Source organism: Homalodisca vitripennis, chromosome 6 (genome assembly GCF_021130785.1).
Source record: "Homalodisca vitripennis isolate AUS2020 chromosome 6, UT_GWSS_2.1, whole genome shotgun sequence".
Classification (NCBI taxonomy): domain Eukaryota; kingdom Metazoa; phylum Arthropoda; class Insecta; order Hemiptera; family Cicadellidae; genus Homalodisca; species Homalodisca vitripennis.
Genome location: NC_060212.1, coordinates 160771198 through 160796402, shown reverse-complemented (window position 1 = coordinate 160796402; position 25205 = coordinate 160771198). Strand labels below are relative to the sequence as shown.

The 25205-nt window shown below is 32.4% G+C and overlaps 1 protein-coding gene across 1 annotated transcript in view; it reads right to left on the bottom strand.

Moving 5' to 3' along the window:
• The window catches only part of LOC124365105 (dedicator of cytokinesis protein 9), a 164775-nt gene that overhangs the window by 2739 nt on the left and 136831 nt on the right, over nt 1-25205 (bottom strand). Inside the window, exons 32-36 of the mRNA XM_046821046.1 lie at nt 20706-20847; nt 12682-12944; nt 9525-9671; nt 3695-3905; nt 2868-3040 (exon numbers count right to left, since the gene is read on the bottom strand). Of these exons, the coding sequence (XP_046677002.1) occupies nt 2868-3040; nt 3695-3905; nt 9525-9671; nt 12682-12944; nt 20706-20847 (936 nt within the window). The remainder of the gene's footprint in view (nt 1-2867; nt 3041-3694; nt 3906-9524; nt 9672-12681; nt 12945-20705; nt 20848-25205) is intronic.

Sequence of the window (25205 nt, the reverse complement as noted above, 5' to 3'; positions counted from 1 at the left end):
ATTTTTATTTATTTTTTATATATGTATATGTATGTAAAAAAATTTTCTTTCAAAATAATAATTTTATTTGTATATTTCTGTAAGCTACATGTATAAAGAAGTAGAACAAAAAAATAATTACCTAAATATCTTAATAAATAACTGAGTTATGAATTTTTTACAAAACCCTTACATTTTGTCTGAAAATGGCTTGGGATTTCTGGCACATCACTTGATTGAATGGCCGGGGTTAAAAGGGTTAATGAGAGAGTTTGTGGCGCTTTCATACACTCTTTCAGCAGAGTCATTCTTGATCAACAATGTTGTATCGTCTGCAAACATCACACAAGAAGTATTGTGATAATATATGTAAGCAGGCTGGGAAGTCATTCACAAATAAGACAAAGAGGACTGGACCCAAAACAGATCCTTGCGGTACTCCACGGGTGACAGGTAGTGGATTGGATTGGTGTGAGGTAGTTACATCACGAATGGTGGTTTGCAGCTCGACTATTTGAGATCGGCCTGTGAGGTAGCTTACAAACCAGGAGCTGTGGTTATCTGTGTCTCTGATTCCCAGCGATGTTAATTTCTTTGAGATGATGTTGTGTCCAAGCAGTCAAACGCCTTGCTGTAGTCAAGTAAGAATGCAAATACGTATTGTTCTTTGTCTATTTGTTCAATAACATGTTCAACAAGGCTGATGATTGCAGAGCAAGTGGATTTTCCTTTCAAAAATCCATGTTGCTTTTCAGTAATCAGATTTTCTTGTTTTAGGTGAACAATGAGTCTGTGTAAAGCTATTTTTTCTTCAATTTTGAGAACGTTGAAATTAGAGAGATGGGGCGGTAATTTTGTACTTCCGATGTTGAACCTTTTTTATGTTTGGGGTATACTTTAGAGAGCTTAAGGGCTGTGGGGAACTCACCAAGGCTGAAAGATTTATTGATTATGCTAACTAAAGGCGGCGTTAGCTCTTCAGAGCAGTGTTTCACAATTTTTGAAGAATATTCATTCACTCCACTTGACAATTTTGATTTTATGGCCTTTATGTTCTGTACTTCATTGATACTTGATTTTATACTTTAAGGGAGTTTATGATTAGACCGTCACCAGTTGTGGTTAGTCCTGAGGTACCACCATTCTATGGTTATGGACTCAAAAATTGTCCCCTACATCTGGTCTCATAAAGATGTTCCAAACTTTGAATGACAGTTCAGGATTATCTCTCAGACCTAGGACAAGGTAAATTATAAAAACACCCTATAAAATTCTCTGTGATTCAACTTTGCAACATTACTTACCGCCTTTTTCTGATGCCTGAAAACTCATTCCACTCTTTGTTTGGCACATCCCCCACAGTCTTGATTCATACACAATATGCAAATAGATACCAAAATACCCCACCATAAAAAGATCTGAGGAAACAGAATTTTGCCAGGCTCTGGAAGGCAAATATGCCACATACAACTCTGGCACATTAATTGTGAACATGATTGTCCCAGGTCAGACCTCATACCCAGGAATGTATATCAATGTACATCCTCAGGAACTTAATAGAGTGAATTTAATCTAAAAGGACATCATCCACAAATACAGCAGTTGGCATTGTGCAATCCAATGGTCTAAGGTAAAAGAAACTGACAACATATGACTTTGACTAATTCGTTTTCAAATTAATGTCAGTATAACAATGAATAAATGTTCAATTCCACAAAATCGTGTGATTTCTAAGAATTACGATGTTTTTCCTTTGAAACGGAGTTGTGTCTCTCAATTCTCCATACTGGATCACTGAGTTCAGTCAACATACCTAATAAAATAGAAACAGAATAGAAAAAACCCAAAGGGATAATGAGTCATTTAGACTTTTTTGAAATAACATCAGAAATATGAATGTATTAAGTAATAGACAATAATTCTTTACTCACTAGTTCTGAGACATATTGTACATTGAATAGTGTCACATAGTCTTAACTGTAGTAATAACATTAAAATTGTATAATTATAATACCCTCATTAACATAATTCCTCTATTGAGTCAAAGAATTTTTATTAACCATATAGAGAATTAACCATACACAATGAAATAGGTTTTGTCCATAGATGTCAAAATTAAAATACATAAAACTATCTTAATAGGTGCTAATTAAAATTAACAGTAAAACTATATTAGCCTAATTAAAATAGACAGTAAGAATATATTAGCCTAATTAAAATCAACAGCAATCTCACAGACAAAGAATTCTCTTATAGTGTAAAGTGGAGTTTTAATCAACCAACTGTACATTCTAGTCCTACACATACTTATAGGCGCAGTTTCAGCAGATGGTGGTAATTAATTGAAAAAGTGTATACTATACAGTTTGTGTGATTTGGCAGTCTTTGTAATCCATGCATTGGGATATTAATTTGGTTTTTCCCACATGTATTATGACTATGTATATTTTCTCTGATGATAAATATACAAATTTGTTTTTTACGTAAATGAACGTACTGAAAATATAAAAGTTCACCACAGTTAACACTTTAAGTTTAATCAACAAGGAGTGACAATGCTCCACTGGGCCAGCACAACACATTGTGCGAATTACTTTTTTTGAATCAATACAGATGTCCTTGACTGAAGAGGCCATAGCTTAAATATGACTCAAAAAGGCTTAAATATTCTATTCTAAGGTATTCAATTGGAACAATATCTCTTCATTTGCAGATAAGATAGCTCACCCTAGAAATTTTCCTAAAAAACAAAATCAATATGGATTTCCCAATCCAATTTTGAATCAATGAGAACGCCTAATATTTTTACTGATCTGTTTTCTATATATTTTTATAAATCTATTAAAACTTATAGTTTTTCCGTTGTTACAAAGAAGGTTAACACGCACCTGGAGTCTAAGCTGTAGTTTCTTGACATCGGGAGGCTGAGAACATACAACATCTGCTAGTTCCGAAACTCTCTGTCGCATCTCATCTATTGCTGTTTCTATTGGACTCAGCTCACTTTCCGTCCGCTCTATCACCCGAAGTCGTTTCTTTACATAAGGAAATGAGTATTCAGCTGAAAAAAATAGTACAAGTTATTTTGATAGATTTTAAAATTGGTAAAAACAGGGAATAATGGTAGCAAATATTTGTCAAGAAACAGTCAAATGGGTTCATCCATTCATGTATATTTGATTTTGTACAAATCCAACAGTTATTTATACTCAGTCAATAAATAATAAATATTTTTAATATAATTATTTGAAGTTTTGTAAACACTTTGATACATGAATTTTATTTGATACATGTTTGAGTCCATAAATATTGCTTAGCACAATGTTAATATTGTGTTTCCATTTGGGATAATCAAGTCCTTTTAGCAGTAGTGAGACACTTTTGTTTAACTCAGTGCTTAGTTATATAATTATACAACACAACAGAACAACAAAGTCTGCTGTATTACCTTCAGTCCTTTAACCCCACTTCATTTCTTATCAATTACTGAGTACAAATTTACAAACTAATACACAAAAACTGGAATTAACTCTGATTTGACAAGTTGTTTCCAGGCATTAGAATTGATAACTTTCTTTTAAAATAGTTGTAAATGTTATTAAAACTACACTTTTCCAATACTATTTATTTTTATATAAATAATATTGTTAAAGTGTTGTTTTAAAACATATGTCAATAACTACTTTTCTGAATTGGGAATTCATCATATCCTTACTGGTCAGGACTGTTCTTCTCTTCCACTGCTGACTAGGTGTCCCTCTAGGTTTGCCGTCCAGAGTGAATGGTGTCTCATACATGAAGCGTCGGACATCATGAGCTTGCTCGAACTCTGTCTGTCGCTCCTCTGCCTCAGTCTTGTCGAAGTAAGGCGTGACATGAGTCACCTGAACATGGGCGAGTTTTGGATCCAAGTCACAAGCTGCCATCTGGAATGTCGCATGTGGTTTAAAATTTGTTATTCTGTGACTTTCTCATTGCTATCTATTTGCCCATAAGACAATGTAAAAATGTTAGAATTTTATTTTTATAGCTTTAATTTTTATCTCATGACCCCAAATTAAATAGATTTCTTCCTCGGACCAAGGGGAACTTATGTCCCAAGTAGTGATGGGCAAAACTAGAATTTTCAAATCTCAAATCCGATTTCGATCTTAAAAAATCTATTCTCAAATTTTGAATCCTAATAGCATCTTTTTAACCAAAGTATGATTTAAACTAAATTATCACCAATCCAATTTCTTTCATTCTTACAACTTTGGAAACTGTCTGATAATATTAAAAGTAATACAAAAATACCACTCTATTGTAAAGGGATTTGCAGAGGTTCAGAGAAGTAGCTATATTTTAAGAACAAAGACATATTCCCAACATTATATTTTAATTTGATAAATTATAATATCCAGAATATATGCTTTTCATCTCCAGCAAAATATGACCATAAATTTGTATCACTTATTAAATTTATATTAAACTTGAAATGTTTGAAAAGTTTCAAGCCAACTCTAGTCATGATAAAAAAATATTAAAATATAATTATAATATATTTTATAGAGGAAATATTTATACAACTACGAAAATTGTAAAAGGAAAAATATGGCTGCTAACATCCTCACATATACACTTGATCGCAGAAACATTTAAACTGCAAGGGAAATATTACTTTAAAAAGCGTAGAATTTTATATGTTAGGTTTTATATCCAAGGTTCTTCATTAAAAAAAAAAGTTTTAGTATTAACTAATTTCCGACACCCAATCAGCGGTCATCTGCAAATATATGCAGCAGATTCATGGCCATGCACAAAAATAATAAAAGAAAGTACTAACGGTAGGCAAAATATTATTTTAAAATAATAATTTGTTAATTAGATTACATATCTACAGGTTTCCATACACAAAGTACAACAAAATTAAGTTTTAGCGATCAGTGATTTGTGTTACTCAGTAATAGAAAATATTTGTTCTATGCAAGAAAATTATGTTTGCAAAAGCACAATAATAATTTAATTAGGTTATATATGTATGGTTTATAAAAATCAAAGCATGGCAAAAACATGTTTCAGGTAATTTTTCATTAGCCGATAATTAATGACACAGCAGATCTCTGCAGATTCGAATGTTGAATCTAGTCTTGGTTGAAGATTCAGAATTCGGCTTTAAACCATCACTAATCCAAAGTTTTAAGTCTCTAGACCCTATCTATCAAGAGTCAGATGGACAACAACATGATTTTAACAAGGTCCTATTAGGTCCTTAATAATTTAAGATTTACAAAGTAAAATAATGTTAAAGGTCTAAAAAGAACAACAAACAACAATAAACTAATGATATTGTCTTACAGAAAGGGTTAAACAGAGAAATTTAACAGCAGTTTATGACAATAATAAATATTGAAAGTTTATATCAAATGCTGAAGAAGTACCTACCATAAGTATATTTTAAGTATTATACAAAAAAATGAGTTTAAAAACCTACACTCGGATAATTACAAGCAGTCATCTGTGATTTTGTCTGATTTTCAACAATATGTAAAGGTAGACATACAGGTACAGATATGTTCACAGAATCAACAGTATTAAACTCAGTGTACAAAAATGTATACGAAAATGAACACGTCCATCAAGAACGTAAAAGGTGTCTATAAACTGTCACTATAATCAGAGAATGTTTACAAAGTTACAGCAAAAAAAAAACAACTGCGCCAGTAAACTGGTATAATTGTTATTTAGTAACCATCTTAACACAAATTGACAAATGTTACTGATTTCAAACTTGAAATACAAGTGGGCAAAGAACTTGTTTGTGATAGGAACATGGTCAGGGTGGCCACTCAAAATCTCTTTTCAAATTCCCGGTTTTCCCGGTCTAAAATTTCCGATTATCTAGTCCATCTTCAAACCAAATAGACAACTGTAGTACTGTATTTAGCCCTTACGCCAAGTGCAATGATGACGTTTTACCGTCACTAGCAGTATTTGCAAGAAATGCCACAATGCTGCAGTGCTCTAGCATTTCGTCGCTAGCGATATACGAGAAATTCGGTGACGATTTATCGCTATCACCTATTTTAAGCTCCTTAGTTTTTATCTCTGTGTCTTTCGTTGTTCGACATAACATTGTGTATACCTAATGACTTTCCTTCCTGTGATGTTTAGAAAATACATGTATCCAATTTGGAAATACAAAGATAAGAAATAAATACCAACACAGCGCTACCATGGGACAGACTGCAGCCCAGTATTGCAGGTCAGAGGTCTAGCGGTGTACAAACTTTCAGTACGAGACAATGATTTCGCCGGTACACAAGGTCGGTTCAGTACAATCAACAAGTAAACCAAATACTTTCATCTGAACTCTATTTAATTAATTTATCTTTAGTGGGGAAGGGGGAAACATAAGAATACCACGTTACTTCAATGGAATTTGCAAAGATGCAGGGAAATGAATATATTTAAAATTCCGTCATTTTTCCTTTGAATGTAACAGAAATGGTAGGTTATAAAATGAGCTTCCAGAATATATTACATTTACGTAAAAATGTATGGATGTATATTTATAGAGAATATGTTTATTTACAACTACACAAAGTACGACGTACGGATAAAATATGAATTAGCGATCATCTATTTACTATCGAGGAGCTAAAGTCCGCGCATAGAACCAGCAGACACGCTAGTCGAAAAATATAGACACATAAAAAACGAACTCCAATTATAATATTATTTATAAATTACGTTATTCTGTTGCTATATATTTCTAAATCGTTTTATACACAAAAAACTACAATAAGATGTTTTACTAATCGCTAATTTGAGTACTACCGATAGTTTTTGTTCACGAATAGACAGTGCAGACTCGGTCAGTTAGTCTACAGCCAAGGAGTACGAAAAAACAAGATATAAAGATCGTCATGCACGTTGGACTACTTGGTTTGAACAGTTCGAATCGTCCGAACGATCGTCATGTGTGCGAAGAAGTTGTTCCGGTAAATAGTTGACCGAAGAACTGACGGGATTTCCAGCCGTTGTCCAACCATTGCCGCGCCGCTCTGACGACGAAACCTGATGAGCGTGGCTGATTCGATCGGCTGGTCGTCTGCCGTTTGTAGACTGGCAACAACATTAAGTTGCGTTTATACTGGAAAGTAAAGTTGCGAGAGAATTTGCACAACTACTGTAGCATAATGTGAACAATATAAGCAATTTTACTCATGAGAACTGTCGCAAGTACTTGCTACAGTTGTATCGCTGGTTGTTCCAGGAGTCAAGACAAAGTCTGTTCACACACGGCAGTGATATCTCAGCAATGTTTATAATTGAAATTTTAATAGCCGACACTATTCTCCAGTTCTTGTAACCAACTTTCCGGCACTGGTTGCGGCAGCGCTCCCGTGAGCTCTTGTGCCCGTTTAGACTAGCGAGTTTAATTGGATACAAAACTTGTGCCATTTTTTGCCGGTGTAAACTCCGTTCAGTCGAGATTTGGATGTGACCGTGATATCAAAACATAACATCATTTCCTTTGTAATTTGATGACAATCGGAAAGTGTGAGGAGCAATCGTTCATAGACCAACCAAAGCGTCGGCCGCGATACGAGAGATTAGCGGTGGGCGGTGACAGCTAGATTGGGCGTGGACTTAAAATTTAATGTTTGTGTCGTACATATGGGGAACACCCCACACTAGCCATGGCAGACGTGAGCAGAAGGGCAGAACCACACGATGGCGCTTATCCCCGCCAATTCTAAAAAATAAATGTTTCTCCTGCCGCTCAACCCTCAGCTCAGTCTGTTATTGCTGTGCAACAGGACGCAAACGCCCCCTTCTCAACATTACTTGTTGTAACTAACCCACTACTTTCTTCTCCAAGAGGTATCTTATTAAGCTTTGTATAAATCCAACTGACATTCTGGTGTACTCAAAAACCTGGGCTGAACCTCTTATCAGACCGTCAAACATTATATTATTCAACGAACCGAACTCTGAAGACTGTTTATAACAGTGTACATTTTAGGTCTGTCCTATCTATCTAACACATGTCTATACAAAACACTATTTTCTCTAAAGAATAAGAGTTGGACAACTTCGTCCGAAGACCCCACTTCTGCGACTGAATAATACTTTAGTACAAAATACCTGTTTGTATCGCGGTTACTACCGCTCTGCGCGTTACCACTTAAAAGCGTACCACTCGTTTAGTTCCGAAGTCGGAAAAGATCGGTCGGAGGCTTACCACGACACAGAAGTAGAACTAACCAAGATAACTCACTACACTAGTGGAGGTAACCTTAGATCAACTGGCGTCAGATGTAGGTCACAAACATATCTCGATCTTCATTCACAAGCCACGTCGCATAAAATACGATGTTTCGTGATTAATCAGTTCTTGATTCAAGAAGCTGTCAAATTATGTCTTGATTTTATAAGTTCTTGGAGACAAAAAAATCATTTTTAAAATTTTCCCGGTTCTCAGAAAAATTTCCGGCTTATTCCCGGTTTCCCCGGTCGGGTGGCCACCCTTATGGTTCAACCATTTTTACCAGAATTATAGTGCCATTAAATAGTTAATATTGAAATACATACAAATGTAAATAAACAAATAAAGATTACATTTTGAACTTTAAAACATGTTCTATGTGTAAAATTAGTGAAAAAAGGCATTTAATCTAATTCACTTGATTTCCAGTCATACCAAACTCAACAGCTCAATTCACCCTTTTGTATATATCAGGGCTGCCCAACCTACGGCCCGCGGGCCGGATTCGGCCCATGAGTCAGTTTTATGTGGTCCGCCTTGTTGCCAAAACAACCAAATTTGTTTACAAGCATTTGAAATATTAAATAAATACAAATTTTGAGAACCAAGCAGTCCAGCCGATTTCACGTAGAACGAGCCGTATTCATTTGGTGGAGTATGAGTGTTGAAAGAAGTAAAGTAGTTGCAGACAGATTTCACTGACTACAGTGGTGGCTGCCGGCTGGCGAATAGAGCGCGCGTAAAGCATGGCACAGCGCGCGGTGCGGCGAAACCCTACCCAACTCAAGGTCACCACTCGCCACGTAATTTGTATTTCCTAGTATCCTAGTAGGATTAATCAAAATCAATGTATTCAATTTATTGGTGACTTTTTTATTGTTCCCTCAGAATTAGAGCAAACATCCAAAAGTCTGGGTTTATATTTATTTCTACTAAAAGAACCTAAAAACATAATATATTATAAACCTTTACCTAACAACTAATAAATAATAAGAAAGTACAATAATCAGGAAACAAGGGCCAAATAACCTTAAAACTCATATTTTGCACAAGATTTCTGGAACAAACCCCGGACAATACGTTTTGTTTGGGGTTCCAAATCCCCTGGGATGTTGGCCCGCCTGGCCATAAAGGCTTTACAATGTGGCCCTTGGGTAAAAAAGGTTGGGCACCCCTGGTATATATAATACAAATAAAGTCATTTGAATTTGAATTTGAATTTGAACAGCTCATTTCTATGACATAAATATTCTAAAGCTACACGTTATTTTTATTAGTGAACTAAACTTACCGGAGCTGAATCCATGATTATTTTGACACAGTCAGCTCCAAACTTGTTGCTGTACTGATGTAGAAGTCTCTCAGATACTTCACTCAGAGATGTGACTTTAGGCTCTTTGTACACAAACTCTACACCGCTCTCGTCTTCAAAATATGCCTGAAATTGTCATAACAGTTAATAATTAGAGGTAGTAGAAATTTTTTCATATTATTTTAAATAAATATGCTACAAATATAATATTTGTATATTTTCTAATTTGAAAGCTAAAAAAAGAATCAAAAGAATATGCAAATTATTTACCTACACTGCACAGTAATTATTAATTATTTGAGAAATACACAACTCCTTTGAGGAGAAACTGATCATGGTTAACGAAATTGTGAGAATATTAAACAGTATAACGGGATGAGTCAATACAGTTTGAGATGGCCAGTACTACAATAGAAATCCAAACTCCAATTATTATCGAAATTGCCAATTATCTGGATCAATTTGAAAAAAAAAACAACTTGCATAAATGTACTGCAGATTTTGCATCCTTCCTTGAGAGCGAAGATGGGATTTCATTTAGGAAGTCCATGTAAACATCAGTAAATAAAAAACTATGTTAGAGTAACTCTTATAGCAACAGATGTTATGGACTCCCATCCAGGTCCTGTCAGTTGTGAAAAAGTGAAGCTTTTTGTTGATAAAGTTTGAAGTTTGAATTAATGACTAAGTTTGATCCTCTCCCAGACAATCACCTCGAATCACCACAATGAGTCCGATCGCCTCAAATGCATTATCATTGCTCTCTGCATTGTGCTGCTATTATACAGCGAGGTACTTTTAGAACTGTTAATAGAAATTTCTATTAACAGTATTTGTATTCTTGTTCCTTAAATGCTTCATGCCTAGGAATGCTATCTAGCAGTAATACATGTCATTTTTCAGTGATTTAGTTGTTTTCAACACAATTCCTTACGACTTGTGCTGCTATTGTACAGAATTATTGGAAGTATCGTTAACTTACTGTAAGTACTGTTTTGCTGACATATTGTTATGTTGTTTTAGCAGTGTTTTACTAATAATTTTTTTTCTGCTAAGATGGCACGTCCAAGTTGACGATTGTGTTATATTGAATTATCTTAATAACTTTTCAAATACTACCATATTAGTACTTAATATCTTTATCAGTATAGTATATAATATTTCGTTCAAATATAGTTGTTAAAATAATAAAAACGTGAAAGCGTTCTCTTACGACTAGGCAGCAACATCAATTCAGCCCAGCAGCGCCAGAAGCATGTCACAGTAAATCGACCAGAAGAAATTTCAGTGAAGTAATGGCTGGCTATAGAATTTTGAGATGGGTTATATTAAAGTGGAGAAAAGCTCTCAGCACACACTTAAAACATAAAAAATATGTTTTAATATTTTTAAATATGTTAAAATGTGTTATTTAAATGTAATTATTTGTTTGATTTTTCAAGGTAATATTTCATTTATTATTTCTTGTTGCGGGTTAAGTGTAAGAAAAAACCATGTGGCCCTATATCTGTGCCTGTAAAAATAAAGAATTTTTCATTTCAAACATCAAAGAGGGCAAAAACTTAATTGAAAAGTTCAAAATTGAATCAGCTTCTTGTGACTGTTTTTGTTTATAATGGACATGAAACAGGCTTAAATCACAAAGATTTGCCTAACTTTAGCTTCCATACGAGGATCTAGTCCTCCTGGTCACAAGATTAGCAAAAACCACGTTAATAGCTATAATTGTACCAACACAACTACTGGAAATCACAAACTACCCCTTCTCATGATAGGTAAATCCAAATGTCCTTTCCAAAGGCATTCAAAAAATGTTAAAATCTTCCTGACATAAAAGTACCAAAGGAAGGCCTACATGACCAATGTATTGTTCAAGGAGTACTGTGACGAAGTCTTATACACACCTATTATTAGTAAAGTACTCATTACTAAAACTAAAATAATTATAAGGTACATAAAAACTAGTAACTCTCAGTTTCTTTTTTGCAGATATCTACACACAGAAGGAGCATAAGGGCAGTGATGCACAAACATAGACACAAGAAATATAAACTAAAAGCTAAAAATTATACTTACAAGACCATATTTTGCAACTGTAGTAATCTATAATAGTTTATCACACATAAAAAAGACTAGGACAGGTTTTGGGAAACATTTGCTTGTTGATGGCTGAGCAACATTCATTTATGCATAGATAAGCAAACTTATGGCGACACGCGAACAAAGAAAATAATAACTGCAAGTCGTCACATTTTATTCAAAAATCACAATAATTGTTAATATAGTTATTTATCTGTGGTTTTTCATATAAATAGAAGGACAAAAGACAAATTTTAGAAATAAGTAATTCTTTCATTGATGATCAGCTTTTGTTAACCAGAAGACTTCCTAAGTACACAAACATAATAATACAATTTCAAATCAAGTATTTTTTAGATTATCACAATATCTTTAGATTATCTCCATGTAGATTTTTGTGAACTTTGAATCAAAATAAGTTGTGGAGTGAATATAAATTAAATCATCGAATTTACAATCTGGCTTCTACCGCTATTAGCAAGATTACAATAATGCTCACACAATAAAAACTTGGCCTCTACTTGGACATTTCCATTGCCTATTGTAACATCACCAGTGTCCATCGAATATCACATACAATGCACATTAAAGAAAGATACTAATTGATTGAATTGCAGAAGGAGGATGACAACCAATTTCAGGACACTAGGCGAGCAGCCTGCAACATAAATGTTCTTCAAACGTTTCTGAAAATGGTGGGACATGAACGTGATTTCTGTCCATAATTTAGTAACATGGCAGATCTCAGCAGATTCAATTGTCAAATCCTGTCAGTAAATTATCGAATCCAAAACATTTTCGAAGATTTGTTGGATTTGAGATTTGGCTTGGATATTCCCACATTTGTATTTAGTACTCTCTTAAGGACTTTCTGCACTATCTGAAGTATGAGAGAACATCGGATCACTCAGCCACCATATTTTTGTTTTAAATAAGAAATGATTCCGGTCCAAATGTTATAATAATTTATTATATTAACTTCAATATTAGTAGACCTATCCAGAATTTTTTAATTATAATTATTTTTGTATTAGAAACAAAACAAATTTATAATTACCTGACCAAAGAGAGCGACTCTGTAGAATCGGCCGAGGAGGCGCCTGCCTGACCGCTGCACCTGCACCAGCTTTGTATACGCCTGGTGTAGTGCTTGGTAACTCTGGGCTAGTGCCTGGAAGTTGCGGCGGCGCTCGTGTATCGGCACGATCAATCGGTACAGATCACCCAGACATTCGTATCGCTCAGCCTTCTCTACATATTCAGCACATACTTCCAGCTGCTCCAGCAGCAACTGTTCCGTGTACTGAACCTCATGGACACCTGAACCCCAATTGCTAACATTATTTATACATGGAATTTACTCTAAATTAAAACAAAATAAAACCCTCATCATGTTTAATCCTTTTAGCACTAATTCAAATTCAAAACTTCTTTATTCTTATGAACTGAGAATAAAAAAGTACAAAGGCTGTACTGTAGCCTGAGAGTACAGGTATTGTACATAGAATAGTGTCAAAATTATTGTGTCACGTAATGTACAGATTTATAGAATAATACAAAATATAGTGTCAGTTATCAAATATAAATTAGTTTTAATCTATGGTGATAATGTATTAACTGTAAATAATGCATTTTTAAATTGTTAGTTAGGTTTTATTTAGTTAATATTGTCTTATTAATTTACATGTTAAGTGTATCAAAATATCAAAGTTGTTTATTTTTTGCTAATGTAACTATATTAAATGTGACTAATTAAGTGAGGGCCGGTACAGTAAAAATGTCAAAAAAATTAACTTTTTACAAATATTATTTTCTTCTTCCCTAGTCTTTTGTGAACAATTCTGTAAAGTTTTTATTACAATATCTCATTTTATAACGAAGTTCACAATAAAAATAGTGAAACTATGTTCGCACATTTCCTGTGACATAAACCTAGATTTTTGGTGCATCAATCCACTATTGGTTGTAGTGTACATTTCTTATATTTTATAACTTTACCAACATGGATTTTTGAATACTCTTTGGCCTACTCATGTATTATTCATTATATGTTGTCAGGTTTCTACTGTCATCAGTGTAATGTTCATTGTTTACAGTGTTTGATGTTGTTGTGTTTTGAAGTCTAGTTTTGTGTGTAAAGTCTTCTTCAAGTAAAATGGGGAAACATAAAGGTAGTTAGGCCTTACAGGTGTAAAAAGAGGAAGTTTGGTGGTAACAGTTTTACAAGTGCCCAGACAGAATGCATGTCTTCATCAAGTAAGAAATTAAAACTAGATATAACCATTTCACCTAGGCCTAACCTCAAACTTAAGTTCAATGTTATTGTGAAGAATCCTGTAGGCTATAGGTTGATGGATATGGAGTTGTTGTCTGAAGCTTTGAGGACATATTTAATATGTAAATCTTGCAATGGAAATGCTGTTTTGGCTGAAACAAATGTCAAAGATATGGGATCTAAAATATTAATACAATGTGAATCTTTAACCCTAGAACTGTTAATCGACATAATTATGTCGGTTAATGCCGCTTTTGTGGTGTTAACCGTCAAAATTTTGTCGATCAAACATTCCCTCGTATAATTACTTTTTATAATATACTCCGGTAACGTATCGATATAATTCATGCACCATTGGATTCGGGAAGAAAAATGCTAAGGAACAGATGAGTTTTATTCCTCTTTGTATTATGGTTATGACGTAGCAAGCTTGTTATTTTGAACGTAAAAGAAAACGCGATGCCGTTTGTTGTGACCGCCATATTGCCGCTGCCGTTCCGTTCTGTATCACTTTCGTGCCGAGCTGTGGATATTTGTAAGTTTTAATAGTTTTACGCGTGTTTTAGTGTCGTATTTAATGTGTAGTGTGTTGTTTGATGTCGTAGTAGTGTAAACATATATATTTTAGAATAAATCAATTTCTATTTTACTGAAATATGTTTGAGAAATTACCGGATTTGTGTAGGCTATGGCAAAATGACTTGGCTAAAATTCATTTCACATAGTTTGTTATTGTTTTCACTTACTAAACGTTATTTATAGCACTCTTTTAGCTCGAAGTAACTATTTATTTTTGGTAAATAGATAGTTTTCACAATAAAATATATATTTCCTGTAATTTCTTTGGTTATATATAATAACTGTTTGGGTTATTCTATATTTTTTCAATATCTTTAGTTATATTTATAGTTTTCTAACTACATAATATTTCCTATTACTTATAAACCATAAATTTATAAATTTTTATATAGTACAAGCTTTAGAAACTATTATATATTTTGCTGAATGAAAAATTTTTCGCAAAATTTTTGAATAATGGCAAAATTTAACTTTTTTTACTTTTCAAAAAATAATTTTATGGTAATTATTTCATTACTACTGTATATTCTATTTTATTCTAAGTAATAAAATATGCAAAATAACATGTATTCATAGATAAATGTATTAGCAAAACTTGTTTTACCAAAGTCTTACGTGTACACCCGATTTTCAGAATTTATACGCATCGCTGCTTTTTGTTCTATAGCTTTATGATGCTTTCATAAATGTGTATAATGTTTATGTTTTTCTGAAACTAGATAAAATTTGACACAGAATGGCTATCTCACTTATAAATATTTCTCACTATAACTTCATTTGCTAGGTATGGTCCCCCCCAAATTTAAGAAATATTTTTCGTAAATTTTATATTTGATTAAAAAAAGTGTTTATTAGAAAATTTTTGATGGTTAATATTACAATATAGTGCAATTCTACGTTTAATTCTGAACACAAAAATATATACTCTTATTTATATTGCTTTTATTTTATATTTTTAATAATTTTTTTAAAAAAACCTTGCGCGAAGCTCCAAAACAGCCCGACACTACTGGATGAAATGACCGCCAGTTCTAGGGTTAAGATTCTGTATATTTTTATTATATTTCCGGCATATTTCTTCCGATTCCTCCTCAGCCAAGCGCAATGAAGTTTCAGCTTTCTTTTTTCAAATTCCAGTTGGGATGTAATTTCAGAAAAAATACTATTTTCATCATGGATTTCATCATTTTCAGGATTAAATAAAAATTTCTTCATCATTGTCTACAGTCATGTCTATAGTCAAGATTGAATAATTTTCTGCCTCCTGTATTGCCTACAAAAATGAATTTGTAGGTTTCTTTTTTGGTAGAATCTCATCCTTATAACTCTTGTAATCAAATAAATCATTTTCTTTACATATTCCAATCTCATTAGTGCCAAAAAAAACCACCTCAAATTTATTTTTTAACACGCTTTTATTAGCTTCGGTTGTATCTATGTAACGGAATCTTTGAGCATAATTTTCACCAATTTCCAGAAGTCTGATTAATGTGAAACTTTGCATACGTATCAAGGACCGATGACAATGCAATAATTTGATCATAGTTTTCCATTATCCTTATAAGGACCGCCAGGATTAATAAATTCTTTTATAGATCCTCTGTGATAGAGCTAGCGCGCGATCTGCGCTAACCCAGCGTTCAAGTCTCCATTCGTCTCGGTATTCTCGGATGTGCTTGACTCTCTTAATATAGTAATATTATAGTAGTCATCCAGTCTCTGCCATTTCCTGTGGTTTCCTTGACAGTCAGATCTCTAAGTACACGATCCATCGATGTTCTTTGTTTAGTATACATTACATAATAAAAATTTGAGTTGTTGCTTTACAGAAACATACATAGTATTTTTATCAGACAAAGCCTTTAGTGTTTTTTTAACTAACTCCATTTCAACAATATTCCAAATTTTTCTTGCATTTTCAATTTTATTTACTATAAAATAAAGATGAACAAATACAGTTTAGTTATTTTACACATTACCGAAGATGTATAGCTAATAAATTAAATAATAAAAGTACCATAATATGGGTATATTCAAGTCTGAACTACAATAACTATTAGTTTTATTATGTATGTGTATGTTTGATATATATCAAAGAAAAAGTGAGGGCTCTGTGGTGTAATGGTAGCACATTCACCCGGAAAGTGAGAGATCCGGATTTGAGTCCCGGCAGAGCAAGTACTTTTTGCGATTCAATGTTTATTGAAATTAAAAAAGGCTATTGACATTTATACTATTTAATGTAAATAAAAGTAATTTGACAGGTATATTATGTTTTCCGATCATATGTTACTTTGCTTATTTAAACGCATATGTGACAGATACGGCCAAATACAAAATAATTGAATCGGAAAAAAGTGAGGGCTCTGTGGTGTAATGGTAGCACATTCACCCGGCAAGTGAGAGATTCGGGTTCGATTCCCGGCGGAGCAAGTACTTTTCGCGATTCAATGTTTATTGAAATTAAATAAGGCTATTGACATTTATATTATTTAAATAATTGAATCGGAAAAAGTGAGGGCTCTGTGGTGTAATGGTAGCACATTCACCCGACAAGTAAGAGATCCGGGTTCGAATCCCGGCGGAGCAAGTACTTTTTGCGATTCAATGTTTATTGAAATTATATATTATATATATATATATATATATATATATATATCAGAATACATGTATAGCAATTATATGATAAAAATATAAAATGATTTACAATACGAAAAATTCAACTTAGTTAAGAGTGTAACATTTTATAATAGTATATCTCAAATAAGTAATAGGTTTAATACAGATAAGTAAGAATGATAAATGATATATACTAGCTAACATTACGTTTATTAAATACTTCACATACCTAACCCTCAAGTCCGGCAAAGGTGTTTCAAACAGCCACAGTTCCTTGGTAGCTTAGATGCCAGCCTTCGAATTTTTACGACAATAATTAATCTAAAGAGAACTGCGAAGCTCCGAGTCTCCAGGGATCAGAGCCGACATATTAAGTGCAAGCTCGAGGAGTCATATTGAGGCGATGCAGGTTGCTATTTCCCCGTTGGTAGCTATTAATAGGACAGAACCTTTAATGGGGCACCGATGACAGGAAACGCACCAAGCGGGCAAAAACCTGTCCGACCCGACATCCTTGATCTAGGCTCGCGATTGTTTGCTGCTGGACAAGCCTATGTAGCACTTAGTCGTGTAAGATCTTTAGACGGTATTTGGAATTGAAGAACTTGATTGCTCTAAGTTAACAGGAAATACCCCATGAAATAGTGAAGCTTTAAATGAAATAATGAGATTGCGGAATGATTTGTAAGAAATACCACATTTCCACAAGAAAATAATTGATACATCGAACTAAAAAATTAAAAATAAATAATAATTTAAAAAAACTAAGTAAACATGCTTTTATAGCTAACCAAACTAAAAAATAGAAAATAATTTTTAATTACAAAGAGTTTATATTATGGTAGTAGAAGGCAAAACAATCATTCATAGTCAATCACCTCAAAATAAAATTATAATAAAATTTAAGTCATTAACAGAATAAATTAATTCAGAGTAAAAAAGCGTGGGGTGCATTTTACTACATTTCATAAGTCTCCTCTCAAAGATAATTACCGATAGAATGATTGTAATATTTAATATATCAAGCACCCCACGCTTTTTACTCTGAATTAATTTATTTTGTTAATAACTTAAAATTTTATTATAATGTTATTTTGAGGTGATTGACTATGAATGATTGTTTTGCCTTCTACTACCATAATATAAACTCTTTGTAATTAACAATTATTTTCTATTTTTTAGTTTGGTTAGCTATAAAAGCGTGTTTATTTAGTTTTTTTAAACTATTATTTATTTAAATTTTTTTAATATAGGCTGGCCATGGCTGATACCCTCTTACTTTGGCAAAGACTCTATCATTGAGACCAAACATATTATAAAAACTAAAGTCAAACTGACAGCTCTGTTATGAGAGAAAAACAGTATATCGTTAGGAGAATGTAGGCTATTGGAGTTAAACCTAGAGTATATTATTAAGAAAAGTATTTCCAAACAAGTTTTCTTTCTTGAAGTACAGATAAAAATAATCCAATACACATAAATGTTTTTTATTCAATTAAAAGTTCTTTTCTTCACAAGCAAAAATATACTGCCAATGGTGAGGATCGAACTAGCAACCTCAGAATTCAAATTCAAATTCAAAATTCCTTTATTCTTTTTATACATAATGTACATGAATTGCGTCAATTACCTTTACTACAATATAAAACATAAGACTCAGGTTAGAGTATTCATACTTTATATTTAATACAGTATAATAATACATATAATATTTTAAATATTTATGTCCATAGTGTTAATATGTTTTGTAATGGTAGGCAAATACAAACAAAAATTACTTTCAAGTCACAGTGTAAAAAACTCTTCAAGAGAGTAGAATGAATGATCTGTACAAATTGTTTCAACATTTTTCTTAAAAATTATTAAAAGAATTCTCATTCTTAATACAGCCTGGAAGGTCATTTATAAATTTTATTTCCTATGTATGTCGGACACTGTTTATATTTTTCTTTATTATGTTTCTTTACTACAAAATTTTCTCTATTTTCTTGTTATTATAATTATGATAATCTTTGTTGCCTTGGTATAGACTCTGCATAGAACTAATGGCTATCTATCTAACCAACTGAGCTATCAAGCCATATAGGATATAGCTGCTGATAAGCTCTACTTGGCCACAATCAAATCAATTTCTTTGCAGGTACAAAGATTTTATCAACAAATGACCTCAGTTCAGTCTAGACCTAACTCACCAAAATGTAAATGTCAAAATCAGCTGTTAACTGTTGTTTACAAAATTTTATTTCACAAACACTTACAACTTTCTTTCAGTTTTAATTGAAAAAAATTATTATTTTCACAAAATAATTGTGTTGCAAAATAGCTAGTAGAGGTTAGTTTCTAGGCTAATAATTTAAACTATTTAAATAAAATGAACTCATGCTCATTGAAGATTGTTAAAAAGTTTACAAATCTTCCAATCTTGAGTTTAAACCAAAAAAGCCATACTAATATTACAGAATAATGAAGTTTTAACCAAAATTAAACAACCAGTCACCAAGACACTACATTGCAAACACTCTAAGTACTCTATGTCTGCCAGTTGGACATGTCAAGTCGTACAGCACCAGAGCTATTGGTAGAAGTCGCTCAGGCAGGCGCTGGGCTTTTGTCATGAAGTACGTCGCAGTACATATCACGTCCAACTTAAGCGCTTATTACTCATACATATAAAATGTACTAGCTTTTTATTTTCAATGATAAAATTGTGATTTTGACATTGTTTATTAGTAGTAGTACAAATATGTACCAACATATTTTCCATTGTATATTTGTTTATAAATAACCTAAGTCAAAATAAATATAAATTACTTGTAAAATCTCAATATATTATATTTAAATTGATGTCATTACAAATACATTTATAAATAAAATATAATATGAAGTAAATTATCAAATTACAAAACTTGAAAGCAAGATTGATAAATAAGTGTGGTATAAATACATTTGTTCTTATTATTATATTATAAAAAGTGGGCTACTGTTAGATGAAACTAATTGTTTAGATTTAGTAATATAAGGCTAAAAAATTATCTTCTCAAAATAAATTAAATACATAATTACCACAGAAAATATTTATTTAGTTGTTACTTGCATAGACATTTAGCACAGTACAGTACAATGAATTCAATATTCAATAAACTAAATAGAATTTTTTTAAATATAACAAATCAGTTATAATTTTGAGCAAATGTCATTGCAAAAACAACTGAATTGATTTCACTCAAAATGACTTGTAAATTGTTGTGCATTGTACGGTAATGTTGAATATAATGCCGTTTTGGTGCTCATGATTTACCACTCACCTGGCTTGAGTTAAAATAGTGGCCCTTGCTGTTCTTTGACTTGACTAGTTGGGCTAATATTTTGGAAATTAGGAGTAAAACGGTTAAATTAAATTATGGTTAACCTCCAAAGGTTTACATCATATTCAAGAAATATCCATCTGATTCTATTAAAAATTTACCCATCAAAAAGAAGGCTTGGGTGAAAATATTAATCATTACAAATCAATAAATGACTAAATAAGTATTTCCCTAAGCAACAAATCCTTTAGGATCCTTGCTTTCAAAATTCAAAACACAAGTACTGATGGAACTCAAATTTACCTGAGTCCAATTTGAGAGCGATCTCATCACGTGGTATGTTGGAAGAGATAGGCTGGAAAGCCTCAGCCCCCCATGTCTGTACCTCCTTCAGTTTCAGATACTGTGCCATCAGGGCAGCAATATGTAGTTGGCAGCAGGCTGCCTGAAACATGGTCACCCTGTCAACTCATATGTTAACCGAAGATATTTGAGGATATTCTGAGGAAAATTTCAAATATGGAGACTAAACATCTATTAGTTGATACAGATACCTTGAATCTATAAATGGAACCAATAATGAAAGAGATCACCGGATTTCACTATTCCCAACAAAATTATGAGAGATGTAATAATTGTCATGAAAAGACAGTTGCTAATTATTATGCGCTTATAGAGACAATTGAAGCTAGTTGTATGCTTGTAGACAATAAGTAAGTAATCTTATCAATCTGGTATTTGTTTTCCCAATCATGCCAGTCTCTAATACATGGTGTTAACAATCTTCATAATTTTCAGGACAAGAGGAAAGTGATCCTTCAGCTTCAACTCTCCCCATACCCCTAGCTTTATGGTTCCTTACTATGGCACAACAGCGAATATACTTTTACCTACAGCAAGGTAAAAGGAGTTCAGGAGGTTAATAATGATGTTGAAAAATTACTAAATTCTCAACTTTAATAAACAGTAAAGTCTGTACAGTCAGCAACTTTGACATCATCAACGAATTTAATAACCACAGGAAGATTATTTTGGGGACTCATTTTCTATGGTTTCACTGATTTTAACTTTCAATTCATCGTCATTCTTAGATGTAACAAGTGCAGTTGTATCATCTGCATAAAGTGTTAGACTGTTTTATATGTTTACAGGGAGATCAATTATGTACAAAAGAAACAAAAGAGGTCCCATAATTAAACCTTGTGGAACCCCAACTTTTAATTGCTCCCACTGTGATTTAGATTTAACATATTTTCTACAGATGACTGTCCTTTGATAACGATTTGATAGATGGGATTTGATCCAAGATATTGAATTCTTAGAAAATTTATAAGCATTTAACTTTTTAATGAGTATATCAATTAACACAGTCAAATGCCTTGGACAGGTCACAAAACACACCCACTGCACTCTGGGATCCATCCAAGGCCCATGACACTTCGTCAATAAATTTAGATAATGCAGTTATTGTACTCATCCCTTTTCTGAAAGCCAAATTTATTCAGAAGCTAAAATATTATTTTTTTTCTAAAAATGCTGATATTTGATTTAAAGCTGATTTTTTCAAAAATTTTAGGTAACGATGGCAGAACTGAAACCGGTCTATAATTATCAGGATTTACTCTCTCTCCCTTTTTATGAAAAGGTTTGACTTCTGTGAACTTTAAATAATTTGGAAAAGAGGCATTTTGAAAAGATTGGTTTATAATAATAGCTAAAGGTTTTGCTATAAAATCTGTAACTTTTTTCATCACATTTACTGGAACTCCATCCCAACCTGCGGATTTCTTATTTTGTAAAGATTTAATTACTTTGAGTACATCATTGTCAGTAATGTTTTCAAAACCAAACTCTGAATACTCATGGTTTACATTTAAGCCTTTCCACAAGTTTCAGAGCCTTATGAGCACAAGGATACAGTCCAATTTCATTAGAAATATCGATGAATTTTTTATTGAAAAAATTTGCAATGTCTAGAGTGTTATTTAAACATCTATCAGCTACCACTATGTCAGAAAATTCTGCTTCAACTTTTTTACAACCCAGTTCAGATTTAACAATACTCCAAGCCGCCTTACTTTTATCATCTGAATTGGCTATGAATTTATTGTTTGTAAGTTTTTTTGCTACATTGCAAATCTTTTTAAAAGTTCTTTTGTATTCTTTTACATAGTTTATAAAATTTTCATCGTTGGAATGCTTCTCCAGCCTACTTAACTCTCTTTTTTTATACTAGATACTTTAATGCCCTTTGTTATCCATGATTTGTTTTTTTGAGAATTTTTGTTACTATAAAATTTTAAGGGAAATGCTTCTTCAAATGCATTTATGAAAGAACCAAATAAATTTAAATTGTTTGCTTCAAAATTATTTTCAGTAGACACATCCCATTTTGATTTTCTTTAATAATTCTAATAAAATTATTGATATTTTTATTTGAGAATAAACATTTTTTATTTTTCAACCCACCTACCTAATTGTTTATTCAAAGTTAAGTCATCAGACAAAATTTATGAAAAGTGCTCTGTGGTCTGAGAGACAAATTTCTAAATTCATTAACGGAGAGTTGCAATCTGGGACTTAAATTTTAATGTTAAGACATTATCAATACAAGTCTGTGAAGTTTTTGTAACTCTCGTAGGCATAGAAAAAATTAGTTTCAAAACCATTTTGTCCTAATAAGGAAAGAAAGTCCAATTTGTGTTGAGTATTGCAACAGTCATCCATGATGTCTACATTAAAGTCTGAAGCTATGTAAATATTTTTAGTGTTTCGCCTTTTTGCCAAGCTTTTTAACATCTCCTCAAATTTGGTTAGAAACAATTTAAAATTTGCTGCGCTTGGAGTTCTATAAATAGAGACAACAAGTATATTTAAAGTCAAAACTTCAACACAAGAGATTTCAAAAACTGAATCCTCGCCAAAAGTACACAGATCATCTCTCACTCTGTATTCCAGATTGTCTTTCAACAAAATGCAAGAACCACCATGGATTATACCTTCTCTACAGTAAAAAACTAGCAAGATTATAGTTTGGGATACTGTTTAACAGATGGACATTTTCATTCTTTAACCAATACTCATTTAACCCTTTCAGGGCCAGGACCAAATATGAGATGTTGCAAAATTTTTTCACATATCACCCTGTGACTAGTCAAAAGTGCCAGGCTAAAATTGGCGATTTTGCAGTCTCTAAGATTAAAATTTATAACTTTTCATTACAATTAGAGAATGACCTAAAAGTTGCACCAAATTACTCGTATAGATATATACTATCAACAAGAAATATATAGATGTAGTTATAAGTAATTTAAAATTAAAAAAAAATAGTGTTTTAATAGATTACGTACATTTTTTTAATTTTTTTTGTAAATAACTAAAAAAGGAAAAATAATTTTACTGTCAGAAGCTATTTTATTATATTGTACATTTAGAAAGGAACAACCATACAAAATTTTGTGTTATTTCTCTCATAAATAAATTTTTTATGACACATTTGTATAAATACGCATAATTGTACTTCTCAACAAGTGATAAAGCAACTGACTCTTACACTGCAAGAAACTTAAAATAAATATTCACATTATGGAGTATACCGGTAAACAGATGATTGTAGGATCCATAAAACAGTTTCAATACAGTTAAAAAACACTATTTACCAAGAAATATTTACATAATTTTATTTGAAATTTATTTACACTTTTTCTATTACAAATATGCTACTTACAATTTTACTCCCGTGAGATCGCAAATTGTCAGTCATTGTAACTACTACACACAATAGCTAAGCACGTATCTACTGACACTACTAATATTTACAACCACAAAATAAAATAATAAAGGAGAATCCAGCATACAATAGTACAATTACACTAAAGCATAATGAATTAACAACAATAGATCGAGTCAGCTGATAATGTCACGTGACAATTACGAAATAAAAATGCATAGACCTCCAAAATAAAAATGATATTCATATTAATTATCTACAAATATACCAGGGAATAAAAAAACATAAAACTTTAATAATTTGACGTCTTATTTATTTAAGAAAACGACGAAATATCAAGGCGGCAATATATTGCCGCCTGGCCCGGAAAGGGTTAAGCAGATTATTGATATATTTGAGTTTTTCAAAATTATCTACAATTCATTTTTAAAATTTTTTTCTATTAATCCTCCTTGAATGTTCAAATGCATAAAGCCACATAAATTTATCATTATATCTAAGCATTATTACAGATTGGCCAGCGATTTATGTTTTTACTTAAAAGATCATCTAAAGAATTAAAATTATGATAATTACTACATACAACACAATAGTATATGTAATGCTATGGGAATGATGGTAAGGGATACTAGTCAGTATTTCACATGACAAAAGTAATTAGAATGATTGCCAATTGAGCTTATCAAGTTGCCTGTAAACAGTGGTTTACAGAATATAACTTGATCACTGTACCTTCCTGTTTTTTAAAGGACAATATTAAATAACTTGTAAAGGAAAACGAAGCGATTTTGCTTGTGGATGGTACATGACAACTGATATAGTTATGAAAGGGGGAGGATATATTTATTTAGGCATATTATTATATTATATTGTTTGTCTAGATTGCAGGCAACAATCGTTAATATTTTTATAAATTAATCAATTGGGGGGGGGGGGGGGTGGGGGGGGGGGGGGGTGGGGGGGGGGGGGGGTGGGGGGGGGGGGGGGTGGGGGGGGGGGGGGGTGGGGGGGGGGGGGGGTGGACCACATCTTTCAAATTACTTTTTTTGTTGATTACATTTTGAATTTTCCTT